Source organism: Periplaneta americana, chromosome 3 (genome assembly GCF_040183065.1).
Source record: "Periplaneta americana isolate PAMFEO1 chromosome 3, P.americana_PAMFEO1_priV1, whole genome shotgun sequence".
Taxonomy (NCBI): domain Eukaryota; kingdom Metazoa; phylum Arthropoda; class Insecta; order Blattodea; family Blattidae; genus Periplaneta; species Periplaneta americana.
Window position 1 is genome coordinate 181,625,281 of NC_091119.1, and position 22,373 is coordinate 181,647,653.

The 22,373-nt window shown below is 34.6% G+C and overlaps 2 protein-coding genes across 2 annotated transcripts; one reads left to right on the forward strand and one right to left on the reverse strand.

Annotated features, from left to right (window-relative positions):
* Positions 1-298: 298 nt before the first annotated feature.
* Tom20 (translocase of outer membrane 20) lies at positions 299-14,903 on the reverse strand. The gene is made up of 4 exons (XM_069822351.1): positions 14,656-14,903; positions 12,710-12,807; positions 8,988-9,161; positions 299-6,828 (listed from the first exon to the last, which is right to left on the reverse strand). The coding sequence occupies exons 1-4, from the start codon at positions 14,783-14,785 to the stop codon at positions 6,769-6,771; spliced, it is 462 nt and encodes a 153-aa protein (XP_069678452.1). The 5' UTR covers positions 14,786-14,903; the 3' UTR covers positions 299-6,768.
* A 93-nt stretch (positions 14,904-14,996) lies between these two features.
* On the forward strand, positions 14,997-21,934 carry LOC138696885 (MRG/MORF4L-binding protein-like). The gene is made up of 3 exons (XM_069822349.1): positions 14,997-15,230; positions 15,351-15,472; positions 20,936-21,934. The coding sequence occupies exons 1-3, from the start codon at positions 15,128-15,130 to the stop codon at positions 21,629-21,631; spliced, it is 921 nt and encodes a 306-aa protein (XP_069678450.1). The 5' UTR covers positions 14,997-15,127; the 3' UTR covers positions 21,632-21,934.
* The last annotated feature ends 439 nt before the right edge of the window (positions 21,935-22,373 follow it).

Consider the following 22,373-nt stretch of genomic DNA (forward strand, 5'->3'; position numbering starts at 1 on the left):
CTTTATTGTCAAACGCCTGGCATTAGAAAACAACAACAACATTTTAAAAAATCCGAGCTCTAATAGTTATATGTATTCGGTCCAGTTTTGAGCAATTCAAACAGAAAATGTGGGGTAAACTTCATTGAAATAAAAGAAAAGAAGAAAGCCAAAATTATCATAAATTCCTTTCAAGTATACTTGCCAACTACCTCTACAAAATCATGGTACCTCCTCTTCTGATATTGGGAATGTAACAACATATGATTTGCCATGATAGGAGTTTAAATTGTCAAGGAGTGATTGAAAATCAAAGCAGTTGTATTTTACAATCAAATTAATTTTATTGTGCTTAACGCACACAATAGCTATATTCACTACAATGTTAACAGATATTAGTTTCAATTTAATTGGCAGTATATTTATTCAATGCAATATACAGAGCTTCAGACATTTACTTCATGTAGATGCTCTGTATACCAACTAAATCAGCTCAAGGTACCAATTAGGTGCTTGTTTTGTGTTCCTGGGCATAAAACTGAACTGAACTGAACGTCCATTCAGAGGTTAAGAATTGCATGCACTTGTAAAAAGTTTAATGCAGTTAAAGCACTTACTAGCAAAACGAAATTGTGAAATGGACTTTCATGAAGAATGCCCACAGCAAGGTGGTCTGAGCTGTATAAGTGATTGGTTACTTACGGGCAGCAAGGTAATAGCTGTCATCTGTCTTAATTATGTTTTGACTAGAGCTGCACGTAAACAATCCATCAACCAGTTGGCTCAGCCTGCCATGCAACATGCGTCCTCATTAAATACCCTTTACAATAAATTAGACTTGAAACATTCTTCTCTAACAAAAATCATTTTAACATAGTGGTGAATATTTTGATCTTTCACTTAATTTTGAGACGAGACAATTTTCGTTAAAGAGTATTTTTTTTCCCAGATTTATCCGCATTTCATTTTATAATCAACTAATGTTATGGTTAATACATAGGTTGGATAAAAAGTAATGGCAACACTGCTGTCACGTGACGATGGTGCGTTCGAGAGTTGCCAGCTGTGTGGACATGAACAAGGACTGTTAGATGAGTTAGTGCAGCCAGCGGCGACAGTACTCCATCAATCTACTGCAGTGTGTAGAACGTTCACTTTCATAGGGATAGTGCGAGCACCCTAAGACCATCCTTACAAAACTAGAGCAACATTCCTGGATCAAAATTGAAATGGCACGAGGTCATAGTGCACAAGAATGTTTTCAGGGACTGCGTGAAGCATGTGGCGATGCAGCGTTGCCATATCGCACAGTTGCACGATGGGTTAAAGCGTTCCGGAAAGGCCTTGTTGCACTGATACCAAAGGGAAGGTGACGACTTTCTTGGACGAATCGTCGCTATGGACGACACCTGGACTCGCTCGTATGAACCAAACTTGAAATGCCAATCAAATGAATGGAAGCACCCCGTTCTCCTCGTCCAAAGAAAGTGCGCCCTACACAAAGTGCTGTGAAGGAGATGTTCATTGTGGCATATGACTGCACCACGCTGTACCTCCAAGGCAGATGGAAAACGCGGACTACTGGAACATCCACAGTACTCACCCGATATGAAAGAACCACTGCGAGGGACCCGGTACAACACCAGAGATAAACTTATCCGTGCTTTAGGGCGGTCAATACGGAACATCAACAAAGCTGGATGCGCTGATGGTGTACGACGCCTTCCAAACATTTGGCAAAAGGTAATAAATAAGGGGGGCGACTATATAGAAGGTACGTAAATGTTGTACCCCTGTGAATAAAGCCATGTCAGAAATATCAAACTGTTGCCATTACTTTTCATCCAACCCTAGTATATCATAAATCAAAGAAAGCCCGTATGTGTCTTTTGTTTGTCAAAAATTGTTCCACCACTGCTATAAATTAGATGGTAACATTTCTACTGCACATGAAGCATTTTTATGTGGCCACAAAATTAATCCTTAAAATTTTTAATGACTTATTTTATATATTATCTCCAGAAAATGGACATCTCACAGTCCATACTAGTATAAGACGCTATGGGCTTGTCAAACTAAACTTTTTATGTGATCCATTCCCCTTTCCAAGTTATTATTACATGCTCACTTGCTGTAAGAAGCTGAACTATTGGAATCATAAAAATATAAATGTACATAAACTTAATATAATACAAGCTTTACAACTTAACTTTATCCCTGATACCATGTAAAGAACTGTTATTGTCTATCTGAAGCTGGCAAATTAACGAACAGTATTACCAATACATGACGCAAAATCTAACATTCCTTTCATTGTACCAAACAGATCTAGTAAAAGCCATTTATAAATTTTATTAATGAAAATTACTTAAACCAGGAGCTATAATATAATTGAATTTTTATACTGTCATTATTACATGATTCATGTGGGAAATTACTGAAATGTAATGTATTGTGCAACATTTGATTTCATTGTTATGTAGGAAATAAAACTGTCCTTCTCTCTTTCTTTTTCATATATTTAATGAAATGTAAGCGACCATCATACCTATGTGCTAACTTTTTAACATACCTTCACATTCAAGATGCTAGTATTTCTTAAATTATTAAGGCTCAACGAGGACATATATGCTACAATATTCTGTTTATGTAACAAAGGCTCATTATTAAATGCAAAATTCATTTTGCAGATCATAATTTTATGCTTTATACCAAACAGTAATATCTTCGAAAATGTATACTTACATATTTATAATCAAATTTATTTGTATGTGCTGTGCGTTATACCCACCTAATGTGTCAGCATTATAAATTAATTTGCAGAGATCTTTTATATTTTTCCAGAGCCTAAAAGACGTCTAAAGAAAATTCTGTACCTCATATTTCGGACTATATCAAGGAAAAATATGAAGATCAGTTTCTTAATTAAAAAATAAAATAAACATTTGCGTTCATAATTATCAATGTACTATGTAAAAGAAATGACAAAATAACAGCATCGTTATATTTAAAAGACTAAAGTAAAGAGTATGATGAGACAAAAGTTACTTGGTGAAGAGATGGTATAAGATATTTTTCTACTAGCATTGTAATGTCTCTATATCACCAATGTTAAGAAAAGTAACATTCTATTTATATAGTTTGGTTTTCATCTATTAGATTAATTTCCTCATCTGCTCTTGATTTATATGTGAAACATTTTTAACTACAAATAAAGCATCCAATGTCACTGTAAGGATAGAAAAGTTTGTGCTGAAAAATAGTAAAAGGTGATAACAAAGCAAAACCCCAAAATCAACACCAGTTCAGCAAAATACTCCTATAATTATCTAATTCCAATTTCTTGGGGTTTTAGACATTTGTCATTTAGAAACAAACGATTTATAAAATATGTAACTAAATTCCTTAGGGTTTTAGACATATATGTCACTCAGAAATGAACGATTTATAAAATATGTAACTAAATTCCTTTGGGTTTTAGACATTTGCTACTTAGAAACAAACGATTTATAAAAGAAATAACGACATTTGCCACTTAGAAGCAAACGATTTATAAAATAAATAACTAAATTTCTTAGGGTTTTAGACATATGTCACTTAGAAACAAACGATTTATAAAAGAAATAACTAAATTCCTTAAGGTTTTAGACATTTGCCACTTAGAAACAAACGATTTATAAAAGAAATAACTAAATTCCTTAGGGTTTTAGACATATGTGTCACTCAGAAACGAACAATTTATAAAATATGTAACTAAATTCCTTAGGGTTTTAGACATTTGTCACTTAGAAGCAAACGATTTATAAAAGAAATAACTAAATTCCTTAGGGTTTTAGACATATGTCACTTAAAAACAAACGATTTATAAAACGAATAACTAAATTCCTTAGGGTTTTAGACATATATGTCACTTAGAAATGAACGATTTATAAAATATATAACTAAATTCCTTTGGGTTTTAGACATTTGCCACTTAGAAACAAATGATTCATAAAAGAAATAACTAAATTCCTTAGGGTTTTAGACATATACGTCACTCAGAAACGAACAATTTATGAAATATGTAACTAAATTCCTTAGGGTTTTAGACATTTGCCACTTAAAAGCAAACGATTTATAAAATATATAACTAAATTCCTTTGGGTTTTAGACATTTGCCACTTAGAAACAAACGGTTTATAAAAGAAATAACTAAATTCCTTAGGGTTTTAGACATATACGTCACTCAGAAACGAACAATTTATAAAATATGTAACTAAATTCCTTAGGGTTTTAGACATTTGCCATTTAGAAGCAAACGATTTATAAAAGAAATAACTAAATTCCTTACGGTTTTAGACATATGTCACTTAGAAACAAACGATTTATAAAAGAAATAACTAAATTCCTTAGGGTTTTAAACATATATGTCACTTAGAAATGAACGATTTATAAAATATATAACTAAATTCCTTTGGGTTTTAGACATTTGCCACTTAGAAACAAACGATTCATAAAAGAAATAACTAAATTCCTTAGGGTTTTAGACATATACGTCACTCAGAAACGAACAATTTATAAAATATGTAACTAAATTCCTTAGGGTTTTAGACATTTGCCACTTAGAAGCAAACGATTTATAAAAGAAATAACTAAATTCCTTAGGATTTTAGACATATGTCACTTAGAAACAAACGATTTATAAAAGAAATAACTAAATTTCTTAGGGTTTTAGACATTTGTCACTTAGAAATAAACATAACTAAATTTCTTAGGGTTTTAGACATTTGTCACTTAGAAACATTTATAAAAGAAATGACTATCACCATGAGAAAACATGTGAAAAAAAAAAAAAGAGTGCTTCATACATACAAAACTGCAGGGATGAATAGAGGCAACAAAAAAAAGGAAAAAGTTCCAATACACACAGTTCCGAAAACCAGCCATTTTCAAAATAATGACATTACTGGATCACAACTGAATACACCTCATTTCTTACCTGGCAGACTTAATAGTCGTGTGCACCTCCATTTTTTCCAACCTTAGTTACGCGACTTTTTGGATGATATGCCTCTTTTAGGAAAGGCAGCAGCTGTGGTAGATGCATGATGGAGCACCAGCTCAGTTTCATTTAATGCTTGAGAGTTCTTACACAAGCTTCCACAACAGGTGTATTTGGCCAAGGCTTACCAATACCATGGCCTCCTAGGTCCCCCAACTTCGATATTCCATAGAATATGTACAATATGCACAATTTTCGATGAGAAAATGTGCTTATCCCTACTTTATAATGAAAGGTGGTCATCCAATGTATATCGGATATTATGTTACCCCTGAGCACCTGTACTAATGAGACCTAATAAAACCCAATAGATTTCGGAAATGAATAGTTTCCAGATCTAAGTTTATTAGGAAATTTTGCCTTGTTTCATTGTCCTCGACTCACCTCTGCAGTTTGCATCTATAATTTTAAACACCCTGTATATATTGCTCTTTACAGAAGTAGAAGAGCATTCAGTATATATGATGAGAAGTTCTCAAATTAATTTGTACCTTTCGTGAGTAATTTCTTTGCTAACCACTACAATTTTTAATTATCATAACTTTGCTATGTTATAAATACATGCTTCTGTAATAATGGGGAATTAAATGTAACTATTTTAATCAAAGTTCATCTGATTGAAAAGAAAATTAGTCTGATGTATCCACTGATAAAATGCAATGGTTGAAAGAAAGTAATTGGGGAGGAAAGATAGAGAAAAAAAATCAGTACAAATTTTTGTGAGAGTCAAAGACAATGTGAGATAAAAGTGAGTAATTTACACTAAAATACCTGAAAGTCTTATATTTTCAGATTAGATTTCACACAAGCGCTCTACAATGTCAATTGTACACATGTCCAAGAATATCAAGATGAAAATTTTCTGCATACCTCTGTACTGTGGAAAAAATCTCGTATAACTTCTGCTTGAATTTAAAATTGTTTTATGGTAACAGTGATTTTAAATTAAAATTGTATAATGTAATTTTTTGCATACGCTCTTCACCTCACTCTTAAAAGAGTAATGATGAACAAGACACTATGTTCTTTTTAAAATGTCAAATCTGTAGAAAAAATAAATGTCTCAACGTAATACAATTTGAATGGACAAGAGGTTTTATTTCAATAACCAAAGAATAAGGAACAAATGATAGCAAAAGAAATACACAATAAAAAGTTTATGTATAATATAATTACTAAATAAAAAGCAAATTGATTTGATTGTACTTGACTCCTTGTAATTTGCTGTACTATACCTCTTGTGGGTGATTTTCTTATGACTGAGTATAAATGAAATGGGAGAATAAAATTATTATATTGGGCTTTCCAATTTAGACCTTACTTGTAACATTGGAATACCAAAATGTGTCATTTTTTCTTATTAGTTTGTCACAATTTCACCAGTAATCACTGCCTACTTCAACATTCAAATGTTGTTTTGTAATAATGAAACATCTTTGAACAAGACATGTAACACTGCTGTAACACAAAATTTCTTTCAATCTGTTATCTATGGTGCGCTACAGTGGTCTCTGGCAGGTGTTCATCCTTTCTTTATGAATTCACACATCAGAGATCAATGGGATGCATTACAGTACAACGCACTGCACATCACTAAAAATTTGTTCTTCACGCTACAATGATTCTCTTCATTTCAAAATATATATATTCTGTTATTGCAGTCAATTTTATGAAGTGAGGAAAAAATACCACAATGTACAAGTGTGCTGAATGACCCATCTGAACTATTCTGCCTACAACAATGCTTCTTACTCCACATCTTCTTCTGACATCACAGAAACAGATGCTGCATTCTGTGCTACAATCCTCTGTGAAAACACGAGACAAATATGTTATCTTCCAAAAAGTACAAAGATAAATATATCATATACTGTGTTCAAGCAATTGGGGGGAGGGGGGCAACAATAGTTTGCACTGCACTACGCACAAATGAGTAATCCCTTCAGTGTTCTCAATTAAAAAAAAAAAAAAAAACAACAGCTTGAACTGCTTTACAGGGAGCTACTACCTGAAAGTCAGATTTGTATAATACATTTGTTACTGGAGTACGTTAACAGAAAGCCACAATTTAAGGTCACACAGTATTGTGTGCACTCACAGTTGAGTTCTGGCATCTTGTCAGCTCATGTGAGTTGTGTGGATATACAAGGAAAAATTGTGACGGTGTCATGTATAGTTCCTGGGGTAGCTCAGTCGGTAGAGCGTTTGCGCGCTAAGCGAAGGGTCCTGGGATCGATATCCGGCCCCAGAACAATTTTTCCTTGAAATTATTCAAACCTACTTTACAGGGAGCTACTACCTGAAAGCCAGATTTGTATAATACATTCATTACTGGAGGTACGTTAACAGAAAGCCACAATTTAAAGTCACACAGTATTTGTGTGCACTCACAGTTGAGTTCTGGCATCTTGTCAGCTCATGTGAGTTGTGTGGATATACAAGGAAAAATTGTGACGGTGTCGTGTATAGTTCCTGGGGTAGCTCAGTCGGTAGAGCGTTTGCGCGCTAAGCGAAGGGTCCTGGGATCGATATCCGGCCCCAGAACAATTTTTCCTTGAAATTATTCAAACCTACTTTACAGAGAGCTACTACCTGAAAGCCAGATTTGTATAATACATTCATTACTGGAGGTACGTTAACAGAAAGCCACAATTTAAAGTCACACAGTATTTGTGTGCACTCACAGTTGAGTTCTGGCATCTTGTCAGCTCATGTGAGTTGCGTGGATATAAAAGGAAAAATTGTGACGGTGTCGTGTATAATTCCTGGGGTAGCTCAGTCAGTAGAGCATTCGCGCGCTAAGCAAAGGGTCCCGGGATCAATACCCGGCCCCAGAACAATTTTTCCTTGAAATTATTCAAACCTGCTTTACAGGGAGCTACTACCAGAAAGCCACTATTTAAAGTCACACAGTATTTGTGTGCACTCACAGTTGAGTTCTGGCATCTTGTCAGCTCATGTGAGTTGTGTGGATATAAAAGGAAAAATTGTGACGGTATCGTGTATAGTTCCTGGGGTAGAAGCCAGATTTGTATAATACATTTGTTACTGGAGGTACGTTAACAGAAAGCCACAATTTAAAGTCACACAGTATTTGTGTGCACTGACAGTTGAGTTCTGGCGTCTTGTCAGCTCATGTGAGTTGTGTGGATATAAAAGGAAGAAAGAAAAAAAAAAATTGTGACGGTGTCGTGTATAGTTCCTGGGATAGCTCAGTCGGTAGAGCATTCGCACGCTAAGCGAAAGGTCTTGGGATCGATACCGGCCCCGGAACAATTTTTCCTTGAAATTATTGAAACCTGCTTTACAGGGAGCTACTACCTGAAAGCCAGATTTGTATAATCTTTTCAGTAGCTTAGAACAGACTGAGGTGAACTGCATGCATGCAATGCTCAACAAACACTCTTGAATTTCGGCACATATAATAAGTGCACTGTGGGAGCAACGTTTCTGTACATTCCATATAAATGGAAAATTCTATATCCTATTCCTACTATTGCTAATCTCGAAATTTTAACTTTCTTTCTCATTGTAAATTTAAGTTAATGAGGATCTGATAGAACTAGCAGACCTAATTTCGGTTTAGGAATTAGAAAAGCCCACATCATCATTTGAAATTTAAGACATATTCTTCCTTTTAGTATTTATATTCCTTCTGCTCATTTATTCATTCATTCATTTAGAATCATCATTCTTATCCTTCCCACTTTAGGCCTCGTGGTCTGTTAAGGTCTTCATCATTCATTTATTTATTTAGTCATCGCGAAGTGCTTTCCTTTAGACTGGTGGGATAAAAGGTTATTTGGGTATCCTGTCATTTATTTATTTACTTAAATATTGAAAACAATAATTTTTAATAGCAACAACCTCGTAATAACAAATCGATAGGGACCAATGATGGGCTTATGTGAGGGCAGCAATGAACCTCCGGGTTCCTTAAAGGAAATAAGTACATGTCCTTTCTTACCTGACCTACAGCCGGAAGACGCTGAAGCAGAAGATGGAACACTTGAGGTGGAAGTGTTTGTTGCAAAACCTGCAGAAGCTGGTTTGGCTGTCCACATACTGCTACAGCATTACCCAGATGTTCTACACCACCCTCCAGATCCCCTTGTGCCAGTAGTTCTTCTCCAAGTTGTACCTAAATTATGATATGCAAATTAAAATACGAAAACTTTCTACCTTACAAACGTGATAGTGAGACAGTGAATGATGATGAATACGTTGGAATGGCCAGTATACGACTGTTTTGCATGCATATGTAGACATTGTTGTTGTTGTTTTCTAATGCCAGGCGTTTGACAATAAAGTCATTTGACCTCTTGCACTCCAATATTTTTCAAAGATATTAATATGACCAGCCACTGAAGCACAGATTTTGAGGTGTTCCGAATCCATTTCTTGATTTGAGTTGCACAATGGGCAGTTAGGGGACTGATATATTCCAATTCTATGCAGGTGTTTGGCCAAACAATCATGGCCTGGTGCCAATCTAAATGCAGCTACAAACGATTTTCGTGGTAAATCGGGAATTAACTGTGGATTATGATGCAGAGAGTTCCAATTTTTCCCTCGAGATTATGTTATCAAATTTTGTTTGTTGAAGTCTAAGTATGGAGATTTAATAAATCTTTTCACAGAGTAATACGTAGATTTAGTAACAGGTCTTTAAGTAGCAGTGCTGCCCTTCTTTGCTAATGCATCCGCATTCTCGTTTCCCAGGATTCCACAATGGGATGGTATCCATTGGAATACAATTCTTTTATATATATATATATATATATATATATATATATATATATATAAATGCACGTTTATAGCAATTCCTTTGTTTTTTTGAACTCTGAACATGTATTTATATTAGGCTACTGTCAAAGTGGCCAGGACTAGACCATGATAATCACGTGACTACAATATTTATGTATGTACAGTATGTATGTATGTATTCACACTGCAAATGGGTAAATAACTGGTGGTAGTGGTAACTAATTACACTCAATAATGACAATTAATAATAATAATAATAATAATAATAATAATAATAATAATAATATTAACAACGAGCATCTTAAATTAAATGAAGCACGATCACTTACAATAGCATTTAAAGTAAATATAATTTGTATCTTAACCCTAAGTTCGAACTAAAATCACGAGTACGTTATGTTCATATGTGCACAAGTACCTTTCAGCACTAAACTCATTTTGCTGTCAACTCACTCACTGCACTTGAACTACAACACATTTCACTGATACTATCCTAATTTCACTAACACTTCAAAAACATTTCAGTGTTCAAATAATTTGCACTAAATACATTTTCGGTTAATGGCAAAGCCTTTAGTAAATGTGCAGGTAAAGCATTCCAGTCCCTGATAGTACGATGAGAAAAGAAACTTTCCACCAGTGTTTGTCATCTGTCTTCTTTCCCTCAATTTATGTGCGTGGTCTTTCCTTGAAGAGTAATTTGGTGGCTGCAACCTGTTTTTTATTTTTCTCCAGGCAGGCTCACCTCTGTATGTTTTGAACATTCGCATAATCGAATTCGTGGTCTCCTGTCCGTGAGTGTGTCCCATTTTAATGCTAGATTATTGCGACAACGCTTGAGAGACCGTTTTTTAATCTTTTCCAATGTCTTAATACATTCTAACCAGTAAGGATCTCAACATGTAGCACCATATTCCATTACTGGACGAACTAGTGACTTACTTGCAATCTCTTTGGATTTATCAGAGTCTTTTCTTAGTACCCCCATAAATTTTTGTGTAAGAGAATCCAGTCAGTGCCGAACCATGTGGGAGACCCAGAAGAATATAATTTACTATAAAATAATTAAGTTGTGGATATCGAAGACTTTGAGAGAGGAATAGAGATTAAGGGTGTTTGAGAATAAGGTTCTTAGGAAAATATTTGGGGCTAAGAGGGATGAAGTTACAGGAGAATGGAGAAAGTTACACAACGCAGAACTGCATGCATTGTATTCTTCACCTGACATAATTAGGAACATTAAATCCAGATGCCTGAGATGGGCAGGGCATGTAGCACGTATGGGCGAATCCAGAAATGCATATAGAGTGTTAGTTGGGAGGCCGGCAGGAAAAAGACCTTTGGGAGGCCGAGACGTAGATGGGAAGATAATATTAAAATGGATTTGAGGGAGGTGGGATATGATGGTAGAGACTGGATTAATCTTGCTCAGGATAGGGACCAATGGCGGGCTTATGTGAGGGCGGCAATGAATCTCCGGGTTCCTTAAATGCCAATAAGAAAGTATATCGAAGACTTATAGTTAGTAATCAATACAGCAGAACTGAAAATACAATGACCTCAAAATAATACTCCATATTGTGAGAATTTCTATTTTCCTATGTTCTATTATAAATTACTTCTGATTGAGGTTCTGGCTGATACGCAGTCTTAGAAAAAAGTTTTGTCATACAGAAAGGCAGTGTGCATGATCAAAGGACGAGCAACCTGGTTCACAAGAGAACGATTAGTTGAGGTAATAAAATTAGTTTTGTTTCGTTGTAGCTGTCTGATCATGCACAGTGCCCCCTTTCTGGGACTTACAAAGTATCTGTGTGACAAAACATTTTTCTAAGACTGTACATCTATTATCTGGGGGTACATCTCACTTGGAGATAGGTTTGGAAGTAAATCCCGAAAAGACAAAGTATATGATTATGTCTCATGAGGAGAATATTGTACAAAATGGAAATATAAAAGTTGGAAATTTATCCTTTGAAGAGCTGGAAAAATTATAATATCTGGGAGCAACAGTAACAAATCTAAATGATACTCGGGAAGAAATTAAACAGAGAATAAATATGGGAAATGCCTGTTATTATTCAGTTGGGAAGCTTTTATCATCCAGTCTGTTGCCAAAAAATCTGAAAGTTAAATTTATAAAACAGTTATATTACCGGTTGTTCTGTAGGGCTGTGAAACTTGGACTCTCACTTTCAGAGAGGAACATAGGTTAAGGGTGTTTGAGAATAAGGTGCTTAGGAAAATATTTGGGGCTAAGAGGGATGAAGTTACAGGAGAATGGAGAAAGTTACACAACACAGAATTGCACACATTGTATTCTTCACCTGACATAATTAGGAACATTAAATCCTGAAGTTTGAGATGGGCAGGGGATGTAGCACGTATGGGCAAATCCAGAAATGCATACAGAGTGTTAGTTGGGAGGCTCGAGGGAAAAAGACCTTCGGGGAGGCCGAGACGTAGATGGGAAGATAATATTAAAATGGATTTGAGGGAGGTGGGATATGATGATAGACACTGGATTAATCTTGCTCAGGATAGGGACCAATGGCGGGCTTATGTGAGGGCGGCAATGAACCTCTGGGTTCCTTAAAAGCCAGTAAGTAAGTAAGTACATCTCACTTGAGAGGAAGAACAATTTGTTTGTATGCACCTGAAGTCTGATTAATGTAATGTGTAGCTAATCGGTAATGTATGCAATGAAGGGGGAGAGAAACTGGCCACCTATCCCTTTATCTCCTGGCCTAATTGCCTCGTAAGTGGTGCCATGTTGGTATCATTTGTGAAATTCAGACCTGTCTTGGGACAGTTGATTAAACAACAACTAACGGTATTATGTCATGTGAAAAATCTTTCAACATTAGTAACTAGGCTACTGTGATTAAATAGTTCTGTAGATCGCTCTGAAAGTATACTCACTTCTTGGAGGAAAAATTTCTGAACAGCTTCATGATCTTTCAAATCTGGAAGTTTGGTCCCCGCTGTCGACTTTGTGGCTGCTCTCCTTGCTCTCCTTCCTACAAAACAAGAAAATAACTCTTAACAGCTAGAAAAAAAATTTAATTTCATTCTGGCATAAATATTATAGTTTCACAGTAAGAGACAAAAATAAATGTCCTCAGCATTCTCTTCCTTCTTCTCAGATACACTTGCACAAGATAAGGTCTATTCAAAATTCACGGCGGTAATTTAGGTATACCGTAATGTACATTACACAACTCAACATATCTACAGAATAAACCCCTCTTTAACCACACGTAGAAACTAACCAAGTCTAATAATTATTATTATATTAATTATAATTACTGTGGTATTACTACATAATTACAAGCAATATAAAAAAATTCTGACATCACTATCCACAGGTCAACTATACTGAGATACGTAATCTAAATAATCACTGGAGTGTAATTACCAAATCCATTAACAGTTCGGTAATTCGGTAGAAAACGTTGGTCAATATGACGGACATCAAAGACATCGAGGATCAACAACAGGTTAGGTTTGGTTTATTGAGGTTTTTGTTTTGCCTTTCATATTATACGTTTTTGGTAGGCATACCAAAAACCTGAAGAGACCAAACCTAACCTATTACTGATCCTCGATGATGTCCGCCATATTGACCAACGTTTTCTACCGAATTACCAATAGTTCTAGGAATTATAAATTAGTTTACTGGTAAATTATTAATCAATCTTCTTATGTATCCAGTTGTTTTCGGACAATATAAAGTCCACTATAGTCCACTGTAGTCTATTCAGTTTTTATTTTTCATGAGAAATGAGGGGTATTTTTTATCGATATTCATTATAAATGCCTGTTGCTAGTAGCCAGAGTTTGGGTGTAGTGAATATATACTGCAGGGCTGCGTCTTCTGCAACTGATAGTGATGATTTTAATCGACTTCTTTTGTGATTTATGGATGGGCAGTAGCCTATAGAAGAATGTGTTCCAGATCTTCATGATTATTACACCACAGACAAGTAGGATTATCAGAAAGGTGAAATCGGTGTAGGTAGGCATACAAATTGTGTGACAATGTGACCAGTTCTGGCTCTTGTTAAAAATATTTGAACATGTCTGAGCAAGTTTTCATACATTTCCAGATCACTTGGTTTCTTTTGTATGGACTGTAAAATTTTTCCTTTGTCAGAAAAGAGCTAATTGTTGATCCATAGATGTATAAAATGAGACTTTACTGAAACAAAGGCACTGGATAGAGATATCACTTGAAGAGGTCTTGGTTGCAAATATGTTGCCTGTTTTGCTATGTTATCGACTTTCTCGTTTCCAGGTATACCACAATGACTAGGTATCCACTGAAATGTTATTTCCTTTTGGATAAATTAGGCTAAGTACGTGATGATTAAAAGTATGTTGCAAATGACAGAATATCGTGACAAATTTGCAGTTCAATTCACATTAAAATAAAAATGCACAAAGGTAAATGTTCTAAATGCAGAAGAGCATATTCTTAACAACCTAAATTTTACTGGGGTACGTGTTAATCTGAGAACTAGGGCCTAGTTTGTTGAATTTATAAATTTCCAGCACACTAAAATGTATTTTATATTGAGTTTTAGCTCAATCCGATGAGTATTTCCAATGATAAACCCTACAGTATTAGGCCTAGTATATAACACATGCAGAATAGAGAGCTCTAAGGGGGTCATCCATTCCAGCCTTTGGAGGAATTGAAACTAGGTTATAGTAATATTCTCATAAGCTAAATTAATTGTAAAATATACAACAAAAAAATAGTCAGTTTGCCCCTGAGGAAACAAATAACATTTATTTCAGTTCATGGTGTTTTAGAAGTTCGCAAAACTATCATGAAAAACAAAATATAGTAGACTCATACTCACGTTCTCTCAATTTCTTCTTGAAGTTCGGATCACTTCTTCGTTTCCTATCAAAATATATACAATACCCAATAAACAATGTTCCACATATACCCGCTGCAATACCGATAGCTGCTTTCGAAACCATGGCCATAATGATACACAAATTTTACAGTTCTTTATTCCTTTTCGTTTTGTACCCCTCCCATATCCGACATTAACACCTACACTCACAACTACCAACGACCAACGCCACCAACTGGGAGATGTTCCGTGTGCTTTCATAAACTTGATATTTATGTTTTGACCAAAGTGAAACTTTTTACAAAAAAAGAAAAAAAATGATACTCTTGTGCTGCGATCTTTTAGGGAAATTGACGAAGCATGTCGTTATATTCTCCTCTCGGTTCCTTGAAAATTTTTGTCCTCTGTATCTATAATCGATTATATATACATTCATAATATCCCGCAAAACTCAAGATTCTATATCCACAACATGGCGGTTAAAGAGAAAACAGAAAATGTTGTAGAATCCATAGAATGGAATGTAGACACAGAAGTGCAGTTGTTTTATGCAATGCATGGCCACAAACCAGTTGGTAAGATGCAGATTCATTCCCTTTATCTTAAGAATTTCGTGGTAGTGCAATATAATCAGTGCATTCAAAACGTTTCTAAAGCCGACTTCGATTATTGGAGTATGTTTTTCTCTTTTTTAGGAGTGAACAAATATTTCCAGATGGCGTGTATCTTGGAGAAATTCAGAAATTCTATTAACAGGGATGTAACATCGAAAGTAATATGGGATCATCTAGACACTATGTACGATATGCAGGCTTTGGTATGTTTTCCAAGTATTTATTTTAATATAAAGCTTTGCAAAACTCACTGCCAGTTATTAGACACTATAGTGGCAGTGTGACACTAACATTTTTCAATAGAGCACGTTGAAATTGTTGTTATAGTAATTTTGTTTTTGCATCTAACTGAGAATTTCAGTAAGAAAGTTCATTCTCCTGAAGTAACAGGAATCTTTACATTGTAAATTTTAAATACAAAATATCCAGTAAATAATTGAACACATATTCATATCTGGTAGATGTCTATCAAAACATAATGAAAGGGGCTGGTTGAAGTCTCTCAGTTTTTCACTTCCACTTTTTGTAATAGTGGTGGAAGAAACAAATGTTTGTGGAGAGATTGACGACATACAATGAACTTATTCATATTTCATACACATAAATGTAAACAGATTGCAGCTGTTCAGACATATCCAAATTTAAAAAAAAATCATTGATACACCAAGTCCAGAATGTTGGGGAAAATGTAATAGACCTGTTAAAATGGATTTCATCCCATTGCAGAATAGATGACAGTGAGAAGGGTGATATGTTGGCAAAGAGAGGAACCAAAATCACATAAAAACTACACAAAAGTTTTCTTACGAATCAGCCACCAGCGTAGTTCAGTCGGCTGAGATGCTTGCCTGCTGATCCAGAGTTTACTCGGGCGTGAGTTCGATTCCCGCTTGAGTTGAATACCTGGTTAGATTTTCTTTCAAGGTTCTCAACTGTAAGGCGAATGCCTGGTATCTATGGCGAATCCTCGGCCTCATCTCGCCATATACCAACTCGCTATCACCAATCCCATCAATGCTAAAGAACCGAGTAGTTGATACAGCGTCGTTAAATAACCAACGAATCAATTAAAAGAATTATACAAAGACACATTAATTATTCTACGAAAATGTGTACGAGAATTAAAATTCAAAACGGAAAATTATTATTCCTGTGTTACCGCGCAAATTTGCTGTTGCTATTTTTAAGAATTCTTTTTTTTTTTTCCTGACCACAATTGCCTGTCCAGTCAACTTTGTAAACTTGGTTTACTACTGGTACCAGCAGCACTAAGTTATTTTTATGTTCTGTATCAATTTTAATTATTTACTTTTCCTAACATCCAATTACAAAAATTAAGACTATGATTGTAATCTTGGAGCTCTAATTTATGAAATATTGGAATTGTGTATGGTTTTAGTTTCAATAATTTTGTTGCCACTCCTCCAGTAATTCCAGTCTCTTGTGCTAAACATATCAGAGATTAGCGAGAACTATGATCCAAGGATGCTTCAGTTTCATCAATTTTTTTTTTCCTCCGTAAGAACATAGTACTTTTGTCTTCTTTTTCTGTTTTTTTTTTTTTTTTAAAAACCTGTGTCATTGATTGTATCGAATAACCTTGACATTGCACATCTATATAGTACTGGCCTCATGATATTCACGTCTGAATTTTCGCCTGATTGCACCACTCGATTTCCTATTCTTTATGTACGTTTTGTATTTGTATATACATTTCCTTAATGGATATCTGTTTACCATTGCTGTGCAACTGACAGAACGACCTGTACCGGTACTCAGTCATAACCAAACACTGACTGTTGAATGCATGCTTTCCATCCTAGCAGCAGACATGTGGGAACCTATAGGATAACCACCCGACCAATTTCCTACTCTAGATGGCTCAAACACACTATACATTGATCTGTGGATGCTATTATTGGCAAGTACTTAAAATTTTACTACTTTATTGATATAAATACTTTGTAGCAAATACTGTGATTCTGGAAAAGAAAATTTTATTGCTCTATTCTGACGAAAATATGCTTTTAAGTAAGCCTATCACTGACACTGGAAAATAAATTAATAATAATAATAATAATAATAATAATAATAATAGGCCAAGGAACAAGTTGAGAATTCAGACAGTACAGCAGCACCGACCATGCTCGCCACTAGTCACCTGGCCATATTGAGCCATTCAGACAAAAGAGAATCGAATGTTGCTAGTAAAATGCATGACTGTGTTCTTTAAGAATTCACTGCACTAGTCAAGTCAAGGTTTATGGAGTATAACGAGGAAGTTGTAATGCACAAAAAGAAAATGCATGTTTTGGAAGATGATATAACACATTATCATAGCAACATGGAGGAGAAATATTTTGTCGTCCATGGAATATCGTTGAAATCCACTAATTTGAGAAACGAAAATATTGGTAATTTGCTAGGAGATGTCGTTGCAGGGTTAAATGAGGTATCTCCCCCACACTACATATGGGAGAGAATACATACTTAAATCATTGAAATCTTTTCCTCAGTCTCACGTCACATGAATATCCTGCAACTAACCCACTAGTCACATACTTCGGCCTCATATCACTTATCCCCTGATTAATATTATATCAAAGGGATAATGAAAGTGACATTCACTTGTGTCGTTTTTGCGTGAAGCATTTGTCACTAATATATCCCCTCACCAAATTCTACCTAGCCTTGTACATAATAGTATACAATATATATTATAGAACATAATAGTAAACACATTAACTGTAAATACTCTATATTTAATATATTCAATTAATTAATTTAACAAAATCAACTCCATTACGGTGAACAAAAAGATACATATTCTAAGATTATGAAATTCATATCTTTTACTATAACTGCCAGTAAAAATTAGTTTAAGGTAAGAAAATGTTCTTCCTATGTCACATAACATTACAGGAACAAAATAGGCCTACTAATAACAAAAATCAATATACAAATTATCAATATTTATATTTTACACATATACAAATAATTCATTTATAAAACCTATCCTGTTGCAGTAAACGAAAACATATATTCTGAGGTTATGAAATGCAAATCTTTTACGAACATCATATAAAATTTGTATAAACTAAGAGAATGTAGTTTCTACGTCATATGACTTTTGAGTGGCATAATATTTATAATACATTACATCATTATTATTTAATGATCCCATGCATACCTGCTTGCAATTCGACTTTGCTTACGCATACACGTGACATAATAGGTGCAGCTACCAGAAGAAACTACTCGATCCACTATATGTTTGGGAACTAAAATGCGCTGCCTGGTAATCATTTATTTCTGCTGAACTGTAGCAAATATGTCCCATTCCAGTCATAACAGAACCACACATCTCTCTACTTAGAATATCCACGCTTTACTGTATCATATACCCCTCGAGTCAATCGGGCCATATTTTAGTAGAATCGCCAAATAGTCAGTTGGCTAGTCACCAAAATTGAGGCAATTTATTCTGCTACGATAAATGTCTGGGCTTTCATAATTACCCCATCATATATTTCGGCTTTTTCCAACTTCATGTGTTCACAGATTGGAGCCTTGGTTTTCACGTGCCTTCATGGACTTCTGTATGGGCGAATTTCAGCCTTTACTTCCACTCAGTCACTTTAAGAGCTCGTGAGGATTGCAATGCTCATCTCTCTCTATATTTTAGTCGATTTTGTCCTGTTGCTGCATAACCTTGCTGTGGATAATGTTCTGCGACTTTGTTTCTCATTTAAAATGATATGTAATAGTTTACATCAATCTTTTGGCTTTTCTTCTTCAAAATTTGTTTCTAGGTTCCTTGCATGGAACAGCAACCCATGGAGACAAATGGGCTACTTGCTTCAGCTCTCAGTCTTTTCCCTAAATCATCTTTGAAGTATGCATGCTCACATATCCCCATTGTCATTGTTACTGAATTAATGGGCAGTAATGTTGGCTTATTTTACAGAATTACTATGAGTAATGGAAGTGGGTTGGATTCTTAGTGGTGCAAAAGAAAGAATGTATAGGGATTCACACAGCTTCTTACAAAATGAGTATTTAAGTTATATCTCTAAAGTAACTCATTTGTAGAATTGACCACTTACTGCCTTTTAGTGTTCTCATCAAGAAAATAGAACATATGGATTCAATCCTGTAAAGAGATAGAAAAACTTTAGAAACTGCATTCAGTACTTATGACATAATTTCTTCTTGGAGATGACAAGGTCTTAACAAATTGATGGTCCTGCCTTTCATCTGCTTATTTTATATATTTCACTGTGTTAAGGGGACCAGGAATCTCTCTTAACACTTGTTAAATTAGTGATATTTACAGTACCTTTTCTGTAAAACTATTGGGAGTAGAACAATGAAACTTTTATAGCTTATTTCTAACACACTTATAAGTACGTTATCTGATGGAAGGGTTTTAAAAAATAACAATATTTTATAAATTTATGAATTTTTTTCTGAATATTTAAATTTTTACCTCATTTTTTGCTATATTTTTCAAGAAATCTGCTTTAAAAATCACCGTTTTTAAAAACCCTGTGTCAATTTATGCCACAATATCAACTAAATAGACACAGAAATTTTGAAATAAATCTAACTACTAGAAGTTGAGATATAGAACACTTTGTAGAAAAAAATACAAAGTTACGGAAAATGGCTGCCAAAGTTATCAGAACACCTCAGCTGCATATTTCTCATCGTAAATAAAAATTTAAAAAATATATTTTCATAATAATAATATTGTGCATAAATGATATACCGTTGGAAAGAGGATTTTTCAGAAAATATAAATCGATAAAAAAAAACAAATATTGAAATTTTGACGATATTACAGGGTCCTGGCCCCCTTAAACTAAACTAGAGAGGTTTAACCTAAAGAAGCTAAGAAAATAGGCCTAGACTGTTTCTTGCATTAGCCTTGTATATGTTACAAAATTTATGTAACAAGTTTGAGATGTCCTTCGAAAAAAAATTGTTCTGAACAGTTGGATGTATTGTTATCTCTTCTTTTGGACAGAAAATGTCGCTATTATATTGTGATGTATTATCTCATGGGTAACTTTTTATGATCCTGATCATTATATTTCAAAGCAAATAAATTCCGTGAGAAGAATGTGATGTTATAATCATAAATCCGAGCAATTACGAAATACACTATGCAGCTAAACTCTACTACCCAATCTAAAAACGTTCCCCTTTTGGACTTTACATGATATAAAATAAACATCTGAATCAAACACCACATAACAACATGTACACTTGACTTGCATAAGTGAAGAGAAGACAAATCATAAAGCTACACCTAAGAAATGTTTTCAACAATGAAGTAATTGAACTGGACATGAAAGTCAGATATTTGTGACTTTGACATTAAAGAAATCTGTCACTTTAACTGTTGCCAGTAAGAATCAACCTAGTCACATGTGTCGATAGCACTCACCGCTTGCTGCTCTGAACAACATTACACTCTTAGAGAAGTTCTCTGCTTTGGAAGACAGTGCATAGTCAGGATTATTTTGGGGATGAAGGGACCAGATATTGAATTTCTTTGAACATGTTGATGATTCTGTAATGATAATATAATTATTATAAAATTTTCCTTAGTCATTATTGCTGTCAATTTGTTTAAATATGTATGTATAATATTGTTACAGGATGATACAGAAAACTTACCTTTTCCCAATGAGGAGAAAGAGTTCAGTCTTCCTGAAGCAGACTTCGCCAACATGATGAAAGAGAAACTAAAGCAAGACAGAACAGAGGCCAATGTTGAACATGACACGGAAATTAAACAAGAACAGAAGAAAGAATCTAATAAAAATGTGAAAGAAGTTCCAAAGAAGGAGAGCAATAAGGAAATAAAAGAGAATACACACAAGAAAGAATCTAAGGAAAATAAAGATAGCAATAAAGATAAAAAAGATAGAGAGATAACAAAAGAACCTAAGAAAGTTAGTGGAAAGGATGTGAAAGAAAGTAGAAGAGAAAGTAAAGATGGCAAAGAAAGTAAAAAGGATAAAAAAGAAGGTAAAGATGTGCCAAAGGAAACAAAGAGAGAACCTTCAGAAAGTAAGGAACCGAAACCAGCGAAATCTAGAGGGAGCATAAAGGAAAAAAAGGAAATCAAGAAAGAAGAAGAGAAGGAAGAATCTCTTGCGACTTTGTTAAATTCAGTTAAGAAAGAGAGAGTGAGGGAGTTGAGTGAATCGAAAAGTGACGATTATTCTCCAAAGCGTGGAGCTAAAAGATCAACAAGAGGATCCATTAAACCCGATGACGCAAGTTCAAACAAATCATCAAGTCCTGTAACAACACCAACACTTCCACCGTCTAAGAGAAGAAGAACATGACATGATGAACATTTTATTGTATCTTTTTGTGTGTATGTGTGTATATTAGAATGTGAGGACCCTGCTGTGAAATTTGTGTGTTGCATTAATTGTCTCTGTTTTTCAGTTACAGAAAGTAATATCATTCATGTCAGCAGTAACAGATGTGATTTCATAGTTCAATGAATTTTGTTGTATCCTCTCTCTCTTCAAAATAAAAGTACCTGGCTTGTTTTTTTAGATTTACTGTTTATGCTACATTGCTTTAATCAATTTTTGTATGTGCAACTAGAAGTTTATGAATAAAATTCTGCTGTGATGGTACCTTTTATTTATATTTAAACAAATAACTAAAATGATCTCTCAATTAATATCACTCAATAAAAGAATTGTATTCCAATGGAAACCATCCCATTGTGGAATCCTGGGAAACGAGAATGCGGATGCTTTAGCAAAGAAGGGCAGCACTGCTACTTACAGACCTGTTACTAAATCTACGTATTACTCTGTGAAGAGATTTATTAAATCTACATACTTAGACAACAACAAACAAAATTTGATAACTCAATCCCAAGGGAAAAAATGGAACTCTCTGCATCAAAATCCACAGTTAATTCCCGATTTACCACGAAAATGTCTGTAGCTGCATTTAGATTGGCAACAGGCCATGATTGTTTGGCCAAATACCTGCATAGAATTGGAATATATCAGTCCCCTAACTGCCCACTGTGCAACTCAAACCAAGAAATGGATTTGGAACATC